At 44.0% G+C, this 19,437-nt stretch overlaps 1 protein-coding gene across 1 annotated transcript in view; it reads right to left on the bottom strand.

The window, feature by feature from the left end:
- Positions 1-19,437, bottom strand: part of LOC311147431 (sodium/potassium-transporting ATPase subunit beta-1-interacting protein 4-like) — a 109,163-nt gene continuing 89,726 nt past the window's right edge. Inside the window, exons 5-7 of the mRNA XM_084184130.1 lie at positions 10,841-10,901; positions 2,281-2,365; positions 1-134 (exon numbers count right to left, since the gene is read on the bottom strand). Of these exons, the coding sequence (XP_084040256.1) occupies positions 125-134; positions 2,281-2,365; positions 10,841-10,901 (156 nt within the window). The 3' untranslated portion in view covers positions 1-124. The remainder of the gene's footprint in view (positions 135-2,280; positions 2,366-10,840; positions 10,902-19,437) is intronic.

Genomic DNA, 19,437 nt, shown 5'->3' with positions numbered 1-19,437 from the left:
GAGGAGATGTAGAGAAACAGAGGGATGTCTGGCCTGCCCCAGTGCATTCTGGGACTGTTGTTGTGTCAGTCAGAGCAGCCATTTTGTTTCCATCAGAACCCGCAGTGTTGCCTTCCGACCCTATTTACGTAGACCTGGAGGTGATAGAACACAGGAGACAGTGAGTGGTTGACCGGTGAGGAAAACAGTCACATGCGCACACACGATTTCCGGTACATTTATTGAGATCTAGGCTTTATGTCCCTAGTGTAGGAGGAGTAGAAAACGTTCCTACTGTCTCATTTGCAACAGAGCTGATGAAGCTGTTAGGAGAGATGTCCTGCTGGCTAATAATATATTCACTTCCATTTGGGCTCAGGGAAATTAAAAGACTGACACCACTGCCCACATTTTTATTTCGTTTCCTCCATAATTTAAAAGATAATTCCAATGAAAGCTGTGATGGTGGTTAAAAGGCAGAGAGCCTCCAATCCATGATGTTTCTACAGGTAACTGCCAAAATAAAGGAAACACTTGAGTAAATGAGGTATACAAAGTATATTGAAAGCAGGTGCTTGCACACAGGTGTTGAATTTACATCCCATCATGCTTAGGGTATTCCTCTTTAAGGAATACCTGGAATAGTCTAACAGTAATCCTTCTACACCCCCCCTCCCCCAGTGGTGGTTGTCCCACTGGCTATCCTAAGTTGAATGCACCAATTTGTAAGTCGCTCTGGATAAGAGTGTCTGCTAAATGACTTAAATGTAAACGTATAACAATGCTTAGTTGCTCATTATTTTGGCTACCATGGCTAGAAGAAGAGATCTCAGTGACTTTGAAAGAGGGGTAATTGTTGGGGCAAGTTTAGCAGGAGCTTCAGTGACGAAGACTGCTCAACTTGCTGATGTGTCATGATATGCCATGGCCGTCGCAGTCACCAGATCTCAACCCAATTGAACACTTACGGGAGATTCTGGAGCGGCACCAAAGACAGCGTTTTGCACCACCATCAACAAAACACCAAATGATGGAATTTCTCATGGAAGAATAGTGTCGCATCCCTCCTATAGAGTTCCAGACACTTGTAGAATCTATGCCAAGGCACGTTGAAACTCTTCTGGCGGCTTGTGGTGGCCCAACGCCATATTAAGACAATATGTTGGTGTTTCCTGTATTTGGCAGTTACCTGTATGTCTATGTGCATAGATGCACAAACACACCCATGCACCCACACGCACACACACACATACACATACACACACACGCGCACACGCACAAACAAACACACACACACACAATGACATGACAAACCTACATATTCCCCTAAGCCCCAGACAGGATAAAGCATGTTTAATAGTGTTGTTTACTTCAGTCAGGCTTATTCATTCTCCCACACAGAGCTAGCAGAACCACAAATAACGTTTATACGAGTCACAGAAGCATAGTCTGCCATGATACAGTACTTAATCCCAATAACATAAACCTGTACAATTCAAAGATGTATTTATTTATTGGCTCATCTTTAATGAAAACACACTGAACTGATGTGTTCAGGTATTTAAGTGCATGGATAACTGGATCAGACAGGATCCCAAACTCTAGACTCCCACACATCAGCCTACTCTTATGCCTAACTGGGCATACAGTAGCAGACTTGTTGGTGAGGAAAAAGTATTAACACTTATCAACATGTCCCAAATGACACCCTATTCCCTATAAACGTTTTTGCTAGAGCCACATATCTTTATCAATTGCCAAAAGTAGCGTACTATATAGGGAATAGTATGCCATTTGAGACGTGTCCAAACTTCTGTCCTGTTTTTTCTGGGACCATATAAAATGCCCCTGACCCCTATGACATCACACAATGGAGCCATCTATCTACTGTCATTTTTAATTATGTGCTTGTTAGGCGAAAGCAGAAATGTCTATTAGAGTAGAGTAATTAAGGGCTTATTCCAATTAACGCTGTGTTAACGAAGAAGAAGTTACATCTTAATTAATATCAAAGACTAGCCGCAGAGAAACACAGTCATGCAAGAGAGAGTTCTCGGCACAATGGTAAAAGTCCTAGCTCAGAGAAACATGAAAAGAGCTATTAGAATACATAACACTGTATGTACTGCCTAGACTCTCTTTGGAAGACATGATACATGATACAGTGTTCATATAATGAAAACTAAGACACAAATAATAGCTGAAACATACACAAACATAAGAAACACACAGACAAGAACAAATGCATACACTCATCCCACACACACGCCAAACACACACACACACACGTAGCCTACTTACAGGTACGTGGGCTTTAAGAGGAGATGGGATGGTTTCTCATTGACATGGTAGAGGGGAAATGGGTCAAATCCACCAACAAAATCAACTGAAAACAAAAGGATAAAATGCTAAAATTACAAATGGAATCAGAACATGACAGACAGACAGTGATGGACAGAAAAATATATCAATGAAACAACATCAAATGACAAATATGGATTCACAAAATAAATGAACGGAAGAAAACAATGTATGAGTTTGGCAAATGAAGTGAAGAGAAAACAACAGAGTTAGACCTACAGTATGGGAGGGGTCAAAAGCATGTGTTGGCATGCCAAGGGAGTTTCAAAAACAAAGGAAAGATCCAAAATAGATCAAAAAATGAACTTTCCATATTTTCATTGACTAGCAGTGCTATCTGAGATAGAGGCACACTTCTGTGAGCCCAGGGAACGAGGCGAGAGTCAGGCAGCTGTCAAAATAAACTCTTTATCGCTGAAAAACAGAGGGTGACCTTCACTAAGTGACCGACAGACCAACTCTCTGTTTATTTACTCAGAAAAAGAGAAGTACAGAGTGCTGCAAACAGTCAGAGGGAGAGAGAGAAATAGGGTAAAAGGGAGGAAAGGACAGAGTGTGTTAGACTTTTCACTGACACAGAGCCAATGAGATTAGGTTAAAGGAGTGTGTGAAAACAGCATGTGCATTTATTGTCACAATGGATATGAGAGCCCAGTAAACACCAGTAGAGGACAGGATGCAGTGAAACTGGACAGTAATTTGGTGGTGGTTCTTGAAGAGAACTAATCCTGACAGAAGTGGCTTCACTACGATAAAAAACATACACTGAGTAGTGGGCCAGGAAGCTGCTCCACTTGGAACGGTTGTTTTATGAGAGATTCAAATACACAAATAGAATATTTGAAGTAAATTGTAGGACTAGAGTTCCTGATAGGGCTTGTTATCTGTAGATAAACAATAAAGAGGAGTAACAAGCTAACATGTCCCTCTCCTCTGGCTCCATTCCGGCTCCTTGGGATTCTCAGTTTCCTCTCAGCCAGTGATATAAAGGCTGAGTTATCAGGAAGTGGCAGCTCCAGTAAGGTGATTGACACGAACAAAGGTTAAACACACATTTGCATGCAAACACACACACAAACACACAAACAAGGCTGGCCTGGACTTTTTTGTACCAGTGATTTTCTCATTACAAGCAGGCAGTGAGGGTTCTATCTCCTGCCTTGATAAGCGGTGCCCTGAAGAATATGGTTAGGAGATAATGATGGATATCATTTTCTCTCCCCCGACCTCCCGTTTAGCAAACAGTAAGACACAGAGCGAGAGAGAGAAAAGGGAGAGAAAGAGAAAGAGAAAGAGAAAGAGAAAGAGAAAGAGAAAGAGAAAGAGAAAGAGAAAGAGAAAGAGAAAGAGAAAGAGAAAGATTGAGCGAGATCATGACTGGGAAAATCACACTTTGCGAGACATGGGTTGTGATATAATTGTAATGTATTAATGTCTCCAAACTGAATATGGTAAAACTACAGCTGATGTCATGCTGTTCCAGTGATATATGTACTAACCTATGTGGCAGTGTAAAGTAGCGGCCAGGAAATGTATGTTTTGTATCGTATGAGAGAGGTAATCTCTCCCAGTGCTGTATATCTTTAAATCAACTAAAGGTGTTCACCTACTCTAGACTTAGTGTGGTGTACAGAGCTGTCTTGAGAAATGAACTGATCCCAATGTTACAGACTAGGTACTGAACCCGCGTTGTCCACACCACTCAGATGTTATTCCACTGAGCTAAAGCCAAAGATTGAAAGCATGCCAGAATGAAAGCATGCCAGATATGACAGGTATGTGGGTCAATGCGTTCATGTGGGTGGTCCTCTGTAGCTCAGCTGGTAGAGCATGGCGCTTGTAACGCCAAGGTAGTGGGTTCGATCCCCGGGACCACCCACACACAAAAATGTATGCACGCATGACTGTAAGTCGCTTTGGATAAAAGCGTCTGCTAAATGGCATATTATTATTATATTATATGTGGAGTAAATAAATAAGCAGTGCAATATAAGGAGATTACAGTTCCACTAAGGAGGGGAAATGTTTAACGTCACAGACACATGGACCATCTCTCTAACTGTCACAATGCCTTTCTAAGAGAGAGAGGGAGAAAGAGATCGATAGATGGGGGAAGAGTGAGAAAGAGAGAGAGGGAGGGAGGGAGGGAGGATGGGGGTGGAGGCAGACTGACAAGCTGATAAAACACAGACAAGCAGAGATAAAGACAACGTGGGAAAACAAAAAATAACAAGGAAGGAGAGAGATGGATGGGGAGCAAGAAAGAAGAAAGTGTGAGAGGAAAAGAGGGGAACAAAAGAGAAAAGGCTAGGCTACTGAGACTTTCTGTTGATCTGGTCATGATAAGATAAGAAACACAGACATGGCTGGAGCCCTGACACACACATACACACACACAACTGACTCACTGTCTGACTGAGCACTTCTGAGGGGGTTCCCTGGCCCTATGCCAGATGCTATGCTGTGTTTTCTACAATGTAGAGAGAGCGAGAGAGAGAGAGAGAGAGAGAGAGAGAGAGAGAGAGAGAGAGAGAGAGAGAGAGAGAGAGAGAGAGAGAAGAGAGAGCGTGCGTTGTTTTGTGTTTACATTTTTAACGTTGTCATCGGCACAAAGATTAAAGGAGGGAATTAAGCTGCCCATCACATCACCGTGGTAACAGAGTGGCCATTGGGGACGACTGACAAAGAATCACTATGGAAACAAGCTCCTGCCAATACAGTTCATATCAATGAAAATTGCCCGTGTGCCAATAAAGTTCATACAAATGTAAACCAGACAATAAACTAATGATGAGCCACTGGGATACTGCATTACAGACCATTGGCTTCAAAGAGAATTCATCATAAGCGTGTGTGGGTGTGAGGGCCCCAATTTATCCATCTCATTTTCTTTCTATTTGCACACTGCTCCCCCTACCTCCATTGCCTGATGTCTCTCACTCCACCCCCAAACTCTTTCTCTTTCTGGCTCTGTTACCCTCATCCATCCATCTCCCTCTTCCTTACTTTCACCCCATCTCTCTCTCTCTCTCTCTCTCTCTCTCTCTCTCTCTCTCTCTCTCTCTCTCTCTCTCTCTTTCTTTCTTTCTTTCTTTTTGTCTTTCTGTCAATTTCTATCTCTCTCAATCGCACCCCAGGTCCATTCCCCCCATCCTCCTTCTCTCTTCTTCTCTCCCTTTCTCTTCTTCTCCCTCCCTCCCTCTGTTGCCCTATGACTCCAGGGAATTTACTGAAACAGTGAGTCAGCACAGAGGAGCGCCACAGTTAGCCGTCACGCTAACACTAGGATAAAGCTAATGCTACGCGGGTAACTCTCTGACCTACTTTCCAAAGAGGCTTTTCTGGATGTCTGCTTTATACTGATAACTGGACGCGTACACATGTATGCACGCAGTTCCGTGCACACACACACACACACACATACACACTCCAGCTCATGTTAATAGGAACATAAGGCCTGAGAGCCATAAAGCTGATCCTTGAGAGGAGTGTGATGCTCACTGTTCTGTTCATCCTGGTTCTCCTTAGCCGGAGAGAGAGTGTGTGTTTGTGTGTGTGTGTGTGTGTGGGGGGGGTGTGTGTCGGTGTGTGTGTGTGTGTCGGCGTGTCTGTGTGAGTTTTATCCCAGCCGTCTTAAAGCAAGCTTGAGTATTCTACTCTAAACCTACATCGGTCCCCTGAGACTAAGTTTGTTGTGAGGCTTTTTGTGTGAAAGGAATTTATATCTCATCTCCATATTCAGGAGGAGCTTAGTCTGTGTGTTTGAACTCTCGCTCTCTCTCTCTTTCCACAGCAGGCTTCTTTCACCCTCTTTCGCTCCTCCCTCCCTCCCTAACACATCTCTTCAGGTGCTGTATCTCTATTTCTGCTCTTTCTCCTGTCCACCTCACTCTTCTATTCATCTTCACCTCCCTCCTCTCCTCAGGTGATGGGGGTATTCCAGAAGATATCGAACAGAGTCTGGCCTAATGACGCAGCAAGGAATGACCAGACACCTCCTAACTTATACACCCGCCTTCATTAACTACACACAGGGAGGGAGAGAGCGAGAGACAGCTAGAGAGAGCTAGAGAGAGAGAAACAAAGAGCGAGATCCCTTTACATTTGCAGATATCAAATGGATCCTGACACAATCATTCCTTGCCAATGAGAGGGGGAAAGATGCAAGGGAGAAGAAGCGAGGGGAAGGATGGAGAGAAAAGAAAGGAAAAACTGAGCGGGCGTACCAATGCTGATGAAGTCTGGGAAGCTCACTGAAGGAACAGTCTAATCTGCCACTTCAAATGAGTATGGTAATTAAGGGAGCATGCTATATTAGTGTGTGTGTGTGTGTCTGTGTCTGTGTGCATATGTGTGTGTGTGTGTGTGTGTGTGTGTGTGTGTGTGTGTGGCCCCGTGTAGCTCAGTTGGTAGAGCATGGCGCTTGCAACGGCAGGGTTGTGGGTTCGTTTCCCACGGGGGGCCTGTATGAAAAAATGTATGCACTCACTAACTGTCAGTCGCTCTGGATAAGAGCGTCTGCTAAATTACTAAAATTTTAAATGTGTGTGTGTGTAGCATTTGAAAAGAAAGGAGACATGCACAGGGCTGATTACAATCACAACAAGGCTGGGCATGGAAGCTGTATAGCTCTGTTTCAAAACAGCTTTCCATTTACACAACCAGCCAGCCAGGATCAGACTAGAACTACTGAATAATTAAAACTAGGAAAGAATACTGAATCGATCACTTCTCTTTTCTACTTTTCTTTCCCCCTTTTTTATTCAGAGTGATGTTCTTCTTAGCGATCTATTTGTACATGCACGTAGAACACACTCACTCACCCACAGACACTTTCTTTCTCTGTCATTGTTTTTTTTTTCAAAGTGAACGCCTGTCACCTGTGTCCTTACACAAAAAGTATCTGTACCAACTGTCCACACGACAGATGGATGGGCCGCCGAGGTCAGCAAAAACAAAGGCAAAAGGGAAACGGCAGTGAGGGAAAAGTCAATTACTTATTTTGAAGTTGACTCCCCCCCCCCCCCACCAGAATGGTATTGCCCTCTGGGGATTACTTAGGGGTGATCGATTATGAGATGGTTCCGCCCAGAGCTGGGGGAGGTGGGGGGCAACACTGAACATTCACAGCAACTGAATCTCCACCAAAGAAGAGGTGGTGGTACTTCGACACCAACCGCCCCAAACACACACACACAATTTCCTCTCACTCACTAAACTTGTGTGTACAACCGTGGTAAATGTGCATTCTATTAACCATTGTCACCACACTCAAATGCTTCCTGCCACCTGATTGGTTAACCCTCAATGTGACCTCTGACCTCGAGGCTATGAGGTCACTGCTACCATGAGCTGTTGTTCAGATGTGTGCCCTTCTCTCTAGTCTCACAAACCCGACCCTAGGCAACACACTGATTACCGGCTGGGCACACACTGGTTGAATCAACGTTGTTTCCACGTCATTTCAATGAACGTTTACGTTGACCCAACGTGGAATAGACATCTGTAACCATTGGGTAGGGTCTGGTTTAAATTATGGATTATATTTTGGCATAGAGGAACTACGTCACCGCCTAGGTCGAGAAGGGAAAACATTTACGGGGACTCGTCCAACAAATCACAAGTCAGACATTACATTTTTATTTTTTAGTCATCATTTAGCAGACGCTCTTATCCAGAGCGACTTACAGTTAGTGAGTACATACATTATTTTTTTATTTTTCATACTGGCCCCCTGTGGGAATTGAACCCACAACCCTGGCGTTGCAAACGCCATGCTCTACCAACTGAGCTACATCCCTGCCGGTCATTCCCTCCCCTACCCTGGACGACGCTGGGCCAATTGTGCGTCTCCCGGTCACGGCCGGCTACAACAGAGCCTGGATTCGAACCAGGATCTCTAGTGGCACAGCTAGCACTACGATGCAGTGCCTTAGACCACTGCGCCACTCGGGACGTCATGCCAGAACGTCATGATTCAAAACCAACGTTTTCAGGCAAAACCTTTGCAGTGGTTTTGGTTAAGTTAGGTGATGCAAACTAGCCACTTGCGAAATGCACTCATTAAACATAACCTCTGTGATCTCCATCGTGCTAGCTTCTATTTTGTATTTTATTTAAGCAGATAAAGTAGTGACGTAGGCAGTGACGTAGGTCCTCTATGCCAAAAGAGCATCATTGAAACCATCTCATAATCAATCACCCAACCCTGTGTTGCCTAGAGTCAGGTTTTCGAGACTACTCTCTCTCTACCCCTTCTCGCTCCCTCTCTCTAATACACTCTTTCATCTTGCCCTCTTTCTCCACACCTTTCACCAGTTTCCTTTTTCTCGATCTCTCCCTTCAATCCCCCCTGTACTAGCCAACCATATACAGTTGAAGTAGGAAGTTTACATACACTTAGGTTGGAGTCATTAAAACTTGTTTTTCAACCACTCCACAAATGTCTTGTTAACAAACTATAGTTTTGGCAAGTTGGTTAGGACATCTACCTTGTGCATGACACAAGTAATTTTTTCAAACAATTGTTTACAGACAGATTATTTCATTTATAATTCACTGTATCACAATTCCAGTGGGTCAGAAGTTCCAGAAAATGATGTCATGGCTTTAGAAGCTTCTGATAGGCTAATTGACATCATTTGAGTCAATTGGAGGTGTACCTGTGGATGTATTTCAAGGCCTACCTTCAAACTCAGTGCCTCTTTGCTTGACATCATGGGAAAATCAAAAGAAATCAGCCAAGACCTCAGAAAAAAAATTGTAGACCTCCAAAAGTCTGGTTCATCCTTGGGAGCAATTTCCAAATGCCTGAAGGTACCACGTTCATCTGTACAAACAATTGTACGCAAGTAGAAACACCATGGGACCACGCAGCTGTCATACCGCTCAGGAAGGAGATGCGTTCTGTCTCCTAGAGATTAACGTACTTTGGTGCGAAAAGTGCCAATCAATTCCAGAACAATAGCAAAGGACCTTGTGAAGATGCTGGAGGAAACAGGTACAAAAGTATCTATATCCACAGTAAAACGAGTCCTATGTCAACATAACCTGAAAGGCCGCTGAGCAAGGAAGAAGCCACTGCTCTAAAACCGTCATAAAAAAGCCAGACTACGGTTTACAACTGCACATGGGGACAAAGATCGTACTTTTTGGAGAAATGTCCTCTGGTCTGTTGAAACAAAAATATAACTGTTTGGCCATAATGACCATCGTTATATTTGGAGGAAAAATGGGGACGCTTGCAAACCGAAAAACACCATCCCAACCGTGAAGCACGGGGGTGGCAGCATCATGCTGTGGGGGTGCTTTGCTGAAGGAGGGACTGGTGCACTTCACAAAATATATGGCATCATGAGGAAGGAAAATTATGTGGATATATTGAAGCAACATCTCAAGACATCAGTCAGGAAGTTAAAGCTTGTTTGCAAATGGGTCTTCCAAATGGACAATGACCCCAAGCATGCTTCCAAAGTTGTGGCAAAATGGCTCAAGGACAACAAACTCAAGGTATTGGAGAGTGCCATCACAAAGCCCTGACCTCAATCCTATAGAAAATGTGTGGGCAGAACTGAAAAAGCATGTGCAAGCAAGGAGGCCTACAAACCTGACTCAGTTACACCAGCTCTGTCAGGAGGAATGGGCCAAAATTCACCCAACTTATTGTGGGAAGCTTGTGGAAGGCTACCCGAAACGTTTGACCCAAGTTAAACAATTTAAAGGCAATGCTACCAAATACTAATTGAGTGTATGTAAACTTCTGACCTACTGGGAATGTGATGAAAGAAATAAAAGCTGAAAGAAATCATTCTCTCTACTATTATTCTGACATTTCACATTCGTAAAATAAAGTGGTGATCCTAACTGACCTAAGACAGGGAATATTTACTAGGAATTGTGGAAAAACTGAGTTTAAATGTATTTGGCTAAGGTGTATGTACACCTCCGACTTCAACTGTAGGTACTGGGTGAAACAAAAGGAGGCATGACGTGTGTGGATGTGTCAACGATATGGGAGGTGTGAGCAGTACTGTGCTGTAGATTACAAAAACAAACTCTCTTTTTCACACCCACTACCCCCGACCACCACCATGAGAACTGATAGCTGGAGAGGAGGATGACAGATGTGGAGAAAGAGAATGAAAAAGAGAGATGGAGAGTGGGGATTAGCCAGGTGTTCGATAATGGGTAAAGTGAGGACACTGTAGGGAAAGAAAATTGGGTCAAGGGCGTGAAGGAGTGAGAGAGAGAATGAAGAGAATGGAATGGGTGTGGAATGGGAAGGGGACCAGCCGGTAGGGGGAGGGAAGGAGGAGAGGGGGAGTAAGGGAGGAGACGACAAGGTGGAGGAGGGATTTGAGGGAGGTTTTAATGAGTTACAGGCCCCCCATCTCCTCTTTTCTCCTCATCCTCCTTTCCTGTCTTGCCATGTGGTTAGGTTGTGGTTCATTTAGGGTGTGTGCAAGTGTGTGTTGGTGTCGAGTTAAGTTGTAGTACTCACAGCTGTCTTCCTCCTCAGTGATGGCGCTGATGACGTAGCAAGCGTACACAAAGCCCAGGAGCTGAGAAAACACACACAGAGAGTTAGAACACACAGAGAGGTGTGTGTGTGTGTGTGTGTGTGTGTGTGTGTGTGTGTGTGTGTGTGTGTGTGTGTGCGTGTGCGTGTGTGCATGTGTGTGTGTGTGTGTGTCTGTGTGTATGTGTGTGCAAACATATGAATGACAACTATGGGATCCAGAGAAAAGAGCAAACATACAGTACCTTAGGGGATAAACACCTCCATTCAAAATTAGCAACTGCACACAGGGGACATGAGTGTATGTGTGTGGGGGATGTGTGTGTATGTACAGGGGATGGCGCAACAGGTTGCAATCAAAATCACTGATCAGTACGTAAATCAGCATGTGCAGTATGAGTCTATGAGCTCATCTATATTCCTGTCTATCTAAATAATGTGTTCTGCTATACACAAATCAACAACAGGTCCAGAGATATTTCCTCAGAAAACAAACACTTGAAGACACCACGCACTTAAACAAGCTGGTATAACCATTAGATAACCAAACCGATACCACTATTCTGGGCTCAGCAGCCTGTCCTCCTGAATATAGGCAAAGTGACAATAGGCTGTACTGTTGGCAGATGGCTGTCATCTATTCTGAGAGACACACACTGGGACTTAGAAAGAGAGACAGACAGACACTCTCTACCCCCAATGACTGGCACACTGCCATGCCAATTAAACCAGCATCGGGCACAATGCCCTCAAAACACACACTGGGCAACTGAAGACTGTGTGTGTCCGTGTGTGTGTTTCTGTGTATTTGGGCATGCATGTTTTCATACACAAGTGATCCTAGTGATGGTATAGACTACACAGTATATGAGTGTGTGTCTGTGTGTGTGTTCTTGAAGGGTAATGACTAGTCCTATACTATAATAATAATATCCCATTTAGCAGACGCTTTTATCCAAAGCGACTTAGTCATGTGTGCATACATTTTTACGTATGGGTGGTCCCGGGGATCCAACCCACTAACCTGCCGTTACAAGCGCTATGCTCTACCAATTGAGCTACAGAGGACCACATACTATACTCACACCTCAGACACCATTAGCACAGAACAACATGCTGTGAAAGAAGTGTGTGTACAGCCTAAATTAGTTTTAAGAGAGAGTAGTGAGTCCCATCCTACCTTCTCTCTCTGTCAGAAGTGGCTAATTACCTCTGACAGGCAGGCCAGCCATTACAGTAGTAGAGAATTAACATACATATAAAGCCTAGTCCACACACAAGATGGTGTTAGCAGCAGGGGGCCAGACACGGTTTGATTTGCATGAATTGCCCTGATTAGAGTGTCTGGAGGGCTCAGCCAACAACACAGTCATCAAATACAGAGTGTCAGGGTGGGGGGATAGCGCAGAGTGGGTGGGTGATAGTGAGGTTGCGTGTGTGTCTGCGTGTGTGTGTGGGGGTGGGTGGGTGTGTATTTAACACAACTGTTGTCCTGAATCTGTTCCCTTTCAGTCAGTACTGGTCATTTTCTGAGTCACATCAGTCCAACAGCTTATTCGCTGACATGAAATCAACTGCCAGGCCTGTGTGGCTCAGTTGGTAGAGCATGGTGCTTGCAACCCCAAGGTTGTGGGTTCCATTCCCACGGGGGACCAGTACGAGAATGTATGTGCTCACTACTCTAAATCACTCTGGATAAGAGTGTCTTCTAAATTACAAAAAAAAACTGCTGTTTGTTTCTCACTCCCTTTTCATCATCCTCTCCCTCTCTTTCTCTGCTGTCTGTTCTATTAGCGCTCTAATTGAAAGTGACTCCTCTGTCAGCTCCCCTCGGCTCTGTCTAAAGTGGTGTGTCTGGGTGTGTTATGTGTACGCGGGTCACCGCATCTTAAGCGGAGTGGTCAGGGGTCTTGACCGAGGTAAACGTAGGGTGAAGGATGGAAAACGGGATAAAAGGATGGAAAACTGGGGCTGAGATGAGAAGAGTTCAGAATGATTGGATGACTTCAAACCCAGGATTTGTTCAATTTGCTGTTCATCTATTATCTATAGCAAACAGTGGAGGCTGCTGAGGGGAGAACGGATCATATTAATGTCTGGAACAGAACGAATCGAATGGCATCAAACACATGGAAACCATGGAAACCATGTGTTTGATGTATTTGATGACATTCCACCCATTCCGCTCCAGCCACTACCATGAGCCCATCCTCCCCAATTAAGGTGCCACCAACCTCCTGTGATAGCATAGCTTATAAGAGGAAACAGGCTTTGGGAGAAAACATGATATTCCACATTCATCCTCTCAGGATAACATCAACCCACACACAAGCAGACACATTCACAGTAATACATGTGCATGCACACACAAACGCATTCACATACACACAACTCACTACTGCCATTGAGAAGCATTGTAGATTTCAAGGACACACACACACAGTAGAGTGTGTGAAAGGGAGACCAGCTGCTCACCTAGGGGAGGCAGACATTTGCATGCGTTAATGAAGGGCAGACAGTGCGCTGCAAATATTAGCCCAGGCAAAGAGAGACAATCAGATTACCATTATGCGGTGATCCGGTCCACGAGACGGCATGAAACCGGCTAGCTAACGCGGCAACGCTGGCTAGTACTTAGGCTAGGCGTAATGCTCATGTGTCCTGCCTCAGCTAACACACTGCTAGCTTGTAGGCTCGGCCCTAAATTGTGTTCTCTGTCACCTGGGGCTGCATGGCAAATGGCCCAGGAACACACAAAGGACTTTGATTTAAGGATCTCTCTCTCTCTCTCTCTCTCTCTCTCTCTCTCTCTCTCTCTCTCTCTCTCTCTCTCTCTCTCTCTCTCTCTCATTTCAATTCAAAGGGCTTTATTGGCATGGGAAACATATGTTTACATTGCCAAAGCAAGTGTAATAGATAATAAACAAAGGCGAAATAAACAACAAAAAATGAACAGTAAACTTTACACTCACAAAAGTTCCAAAGGAATAGAGACATTTCAAATGTCATATTATGGCTACATACAGTACTGTAACGATGTGCAAATAGTTAAAGTACAAAAGGGAAAATAAATAAACGTAAATATGGGTTGTATTTACAATGGTGTTTGTTCTTCACTGCTTGCTCTTTTCTTGTGGCAACAGGTCACAAATCTTGCTGCTGTGATGGCACACTGTGGTATTTCACCCAATAGATAAGGGAGTTTATCAAAATTGGATTTGTTTTCAAATTCTTTGTGGGTCTGTGTAATCTGAGGGAAATATGTGTCTCTAATATGGTCATATATTTGGCAGGAGGTTAGGAAGTGCAGCTCAGTTTCCACCTCATTTTGTGGGCAGTGGGCACATAGCCTGTCTTCTCTTGAGAGCCAGGTCGGCCTACGGCGGCCTCTCTCAATGAGGCTATGCTCACTGAGTCTGTACATAATCAAAGCTTTCCTTAATTTTGGGTCAGTCACAGTGGTCAGGTATTCTGCCACGGTGTACTCTCTGTTTAGGGCCAAATAGCATTCTAGGTTTATCCATACATCTCCATTTTGGATAGATAACTCTTTGTGTTGTTGTTTGGTGCGTTCCAATTTTCCCAGAAGTGGTTAGATTCTATGGATTCTTCAATTACATTGAGCTGATTTCTGACGTGCTGTTCCTTCTTTTTCCATAGTGTATATCTGTATTGTTGTAGTGATTCACCATTGTAAAGGCTCAGGTTTTCTGGAGCTCTATGTTTTTGGTTGGATAGGTTTCTCAATTTCTTTCTTAGGTTTTTGCATTCTTCATCAAACCATTTGTCATTGTTGTTCATTTTCTTAGGTTGTCTGCTTGAAATGTTCTGATTTGATAGGGAAGCTAAGAGGTCAAATATACTGTTTAGGTTTTCTACTGCCAAGCTCACACCTTCACTAGTACAGTGAAACGTTTTGTCCAGGAAGTTGTCTAGAAGGAATTGAATTTGTTGTTGCCTAATTGTTTATTGGTAGGTTTCTACACTACTTTCCTTCCATCTATAGCATTTCTTAATATTATGCAGTTCCTTTGGCTTTGATGCCTCATGATTGAGTATTGCTCTGTTGAAGTAAACTGTGATTTCGCTGTGATCTGATAGGGGTGTCAGTGGGTTGACTGTGAACGCTCTGAGAGACTCTGAGTTGAGGTCAGTGATAAAATAATCTACAGTACTACTGCCAAGGAATGAGCTGTAGGTGTACCTACTGTAATAGTCCCCTCGAAGCCTACCATTGACTATGTACAGACCCAGCGTGTGACAGAGCTGCAGGAGTTGTGACCCGTTTTTGTTTGTTGTTTTGTCATAGCTGTGTCTAGGGGGGCATATTTGGGAGGGAATGCTGTCACCTCCAGGTAGGGGTTTGTCACCCTGTGTGCTAAGAGTGTCAGGTTCTTGTCCAATTCTGGCATTTAGGTCGCCACAGACTAGTACATGTCCCTGGGCCTGGAAATGGTTGATCTTCCCCTCTAGTATGTGTTACAGGAGGGGGTCGCAGTTCCGGAGCGACCCACTAGGTGTCATCCTCCAACAACCTTAGGCACCTCCTCACTCACAGTCTGGATTTATTATCCTATTTGTGTCACCTGTGTCTACCTGTTCACCTGTGTATTTATGCCCTCACTTCCATGTGTTCCCTTGCTCAGTTCTTTCTGATAGTTTCTTGATGCCAAGCAGTACGAATCAGTGTCTGATCACGAGACGGAAGTACAGGTACTTGAGAAGTGATCTCCCTGTTTCATTGTTGTTTTCAGTCATAGTTAGTATTTCGTATTTTTGCTGTCAGCCTGTTTTTGGAGACCAATTTGCTCATCCTTTATTTTCCGTGATAAGTCTGTTATTTTGTATCCTGGCTTTGGGACCACCAGTAAAGATCCTTGTTTCACCATCTCTGCCTACTTTCTACTGTCTATCCTGCACCGCACCTGGGTCACACCTCACACCAACCCTTACAAGGATGGATAAGCTGTCATTGTTAAAGTATGGGGATTATATTGGGGGGATATAGGTATTACAAATTAGGATAATTTTTTCTTCTGTTGAGATAATTTCCTTATTAATTTCTAGCCAGATTTAAAATGTTCCTGTTTTGACTAATTTAATAGAGTGGGTTAGGTCTGCTCTATACCAAATTAGCATACCCCCTGAGTCTCTTCGCTGTTTCACACCTGGTAGTTTGGTGGATGGGACTATCAGCTCTCTGTAACCTAGAGGGCAACCAGTGGGTCTGTCTCTTCTATACCATGTTTTTTTTAGGATGACAATGTCTGTATTTCCAATTTCTTTGATGAAATCTGGGTTCCTGCTCTTTAGGCCAAAGGCAGATGACCTCAGACCTTGTATATTCCAGAATGAGATAGTAAAAGCTTTGTGTTCCATAGTGTCTAGTGTTGTTTTCGTGTGGTTTAGGCCCGGACCATTACAGTAGGTGGAGCAGAGCATGTTGAGCATTTGATACATACCTATTAGGTCGCAGGATGGGGCTTGGGCGGGTGTATTAGTGGGGGTTGGGCCTGTTGCTCTGCTCACGGCCTGGACATATGTGCAGCTGTCATGGGCGGGGGGCATGGGGGGCAGAAGGGGAATAATATGTTTTTCTGGGGGGGGCTATATAGGGTGTGGCAAGGGTTTGTTTGGGGAGGGGTTGACTGGTTGGGGTGGGGATGTGGCTGGTGGTGCTGTGGTCTGGGTGTAGGTCCTCTTGCTGTGGATCCTTTTGGTGCAGGCCCTCCGGGGGCGGGGTGTCCGTTTCTCTGTTGCTCCTGTGTGAGGTGCTGGGGCTGCGGTTGAGGGTGATGTCCTTCAGGGTCCTGGCAAATGTGGGGACTGCTGCCTTGTAGGGGTGGACCTGGTCATAAAGGCTGTTCAATTCCAAGGTGAAGTGATGGGCAGGTAAACATTTGGTTTTGAGTCACAGTCCCGGGAAATGCTTGCATTCACCCGCTGTATGGTGGCAGGGTGAAAGTATTTTTTGTGGTAGCAGGGTGGAAATAACCACTTGTGCGTTTGGGAAAGTAGAAGAGGCTTTTTTAATCACTCCCTTGAGTGCTGTGGCCACCCTTTCCTGCTGGACTGGCAGGTTGTTTGTGCCTGTGTGTATTATGATCTCGCTCTCTCGCTCTCTCGCTCTCTCGCTCTCTCGCTCTCTCTCGCTCTCTCGCTCTCTCTCGCTCTCGCTCTCTCCAATAGTAACCAGAGAATTGACTACAGAATTATGTGTTACTATAACACTTTTGCATCCATGTCTGGTATCTACAGTGAGGGAAAAAAAGTATTTGACCCCCTGCTGATTTTGTACGCTTGCCCACTGACAAAGAAATGTTCAGTCTATAATTTTAATGGTAGGTTTATTTGAACAGTGAGAGACAGAATAACAACAAAAAAATCCATAAAAAACGCATGTTATAAATTGATTTGCATTTTAATGAGGGAAATAAGTATTTGACCCCCTCTCAATCAGAAAGATTTCTGGCTCCCAGGGGTCTTTTATACAGGTAACGAGCTGAGATTAGGAGCACACTCTTAAAGCGAGTGCTCCTAATCTCAGCTTGTTACCTGTATAAAAGAAACCTGTCCACAGACGCAATCAATCAGATTCCAAACTCTCCACCATGGCCAAGACCAAAGAGCTCTCCAAGGATGTCAGGGACAAGATTGTAGACCTACACAAGGCTGGAATGGGCTACAAGCAGCTTGGTGAGAAGGTGACAAAGGGGGCTCCATGCAAGATCTCACCTCGTGGAGTTGCAATGATCATGAGAACGGTGAGGAATCAGCTCAGAACTACACGGGATGATTTTGTCAACAATCTCAAGGCAGCTGGGACCATAGTCACCAAGAAAACAATTGGTAACACACTACGCCGTTAAGGACTGAAATCCTGCAGCGCCCGTAAGGTCCCCCTGCTCAAGAAAGCACATATACATGCCCGTCTGAAGTTTGCAAATGAAAATCTGAATGATTCAGAGGAGAACTGGGTGAAAGTGTTGTGGTCAGATGAGACCAAAATGGAGCTCTTTGGCATTAACTCAACTCGCCGTGTTTGGAGGAGGAGGAATGCTGCCTATGACCCCAAGAACACCATCCCCACCGTCAAACATGGAGGTGGAAACATTATGCTTTGGGGGTGTTTTTCTGCTAAGGGGACAGGACAACTTCACCGCATCAAAAGGACGATGGACGGGGCCATGTACTGTCAAATCTTGGGTGAGAACCTCCTTCCCTCAGCCAGGGCATTGAAAATGGGTCGTGGATGGGTATTCCAGCATGACAATGACCCAAAACACACGGCCAAGGCAATAAAGGAGTGGCTCAAGAAGAAGCACATTAAGGTCCTGGAGTGGCCTAGCCAGTCTCCAGACCTTAATCCCATAGAAAATATGTGGAGGGAGCTGAAGGTTCGAGTTGCCAAACGTCAGCCTCGATAACTTAATGACTTGGAGAAGATCTGCATAGAGGAGTGGGACAAAATCCCTCCTGAGATGTGTGCAAACCTGGTGGCCAACTACAAGAAACATCTGACCTCTGTGATTGCCAACAAGGGTTTTGCCACCAAGTACTAAGTCATGTTTTGCAGAGGGGTCAAATACTTATTTCCCTCATTAAAATGTAAATAAATTCATAGCATTTTTGACATGCGTTTTTCAGGATTTTTTTGTTGTTATTCTGTCTCTCACTGTTAAAATAAACCTACCATTAAAATTATAGACTGATCATTTCTTTGTCAGTTGGCAAACGTACAAAATCAGCAGGGGATCAAATACTTTTTTCCCTCACTGTATCTAAAACTTGTCCTCTGATGATAACTTGGATTCCATCTACAGTATATGAATGTATGATCTCTGTGGTTACTTGTAGTTGTTCAGAGAGAACTCTGATGACACTCTATGCAATTGTCATCTCAGGAATGCTGTCTTATCTCTATTGCTCCCAGCCCACCCCCTCAGATCATCACATATTGATGTGACCCCCTTCCTAAAGGATGTTGACTGGTTCGATTGGATATTTTCGTTTTATTACCTTTGGTTTGGTAGATTGGTCAACAATTGATTTTGAATACAAACAAGTCAGCTCTGGTATAAATGGTTGTTCTCTCTCTTATCATGTATCCTGTCCATGGAATAAGGTTGTATGGACATGTTTTTCTTGTAGACTGCTCGGCCTTCGGTCTGAGTAGGCCTGTTATGTTCATGCTTTGCTTTGTATCTCTAAGATGCCATCTACAGGATCCTAATAAATAAATACATCTAAAATTATCTTAGAAAAATGCCTTGTAATGCTAGTACTATCTTGTAACTTAAGCTTTGTGCTTTGTATGTAATTTGATTCATTTTACAAAGTTATTAAATAATACTTGCATTTTGCATTCACTTCTCATGACCATTTCTTGATCTTAGTCAGCATAATGCTTGATGACATATGATTTTACTATAATATTAAATGTCAGATAGTCAGGTTTATTAAATGTAGATTGTTAAATATTATTTAGCACTACAGGCTCTCTGGCATAGTTCACATAACGTCAGTCGTTTTTGTGCTTACAAGTGCCCTCCAAGTTAATACTCTCCTCTCGGCACCTT

Source organism: Coregonus lavaretus (assembly GCF_964263955.1).
Source record: "Coregonus lavaretus genome assembly, chromosome: 20".
NCBI classification, from domain to species: domain Eukaryota; kingdom Metazoa; phylum Chordata; class Actinopteri; order Salmoniformes; family Salmonidae; genus Coregonus; species Coregonus lavaretus.
This window is presented reverse-complemented; position numbering and strand designations above follow the sequence as displayed.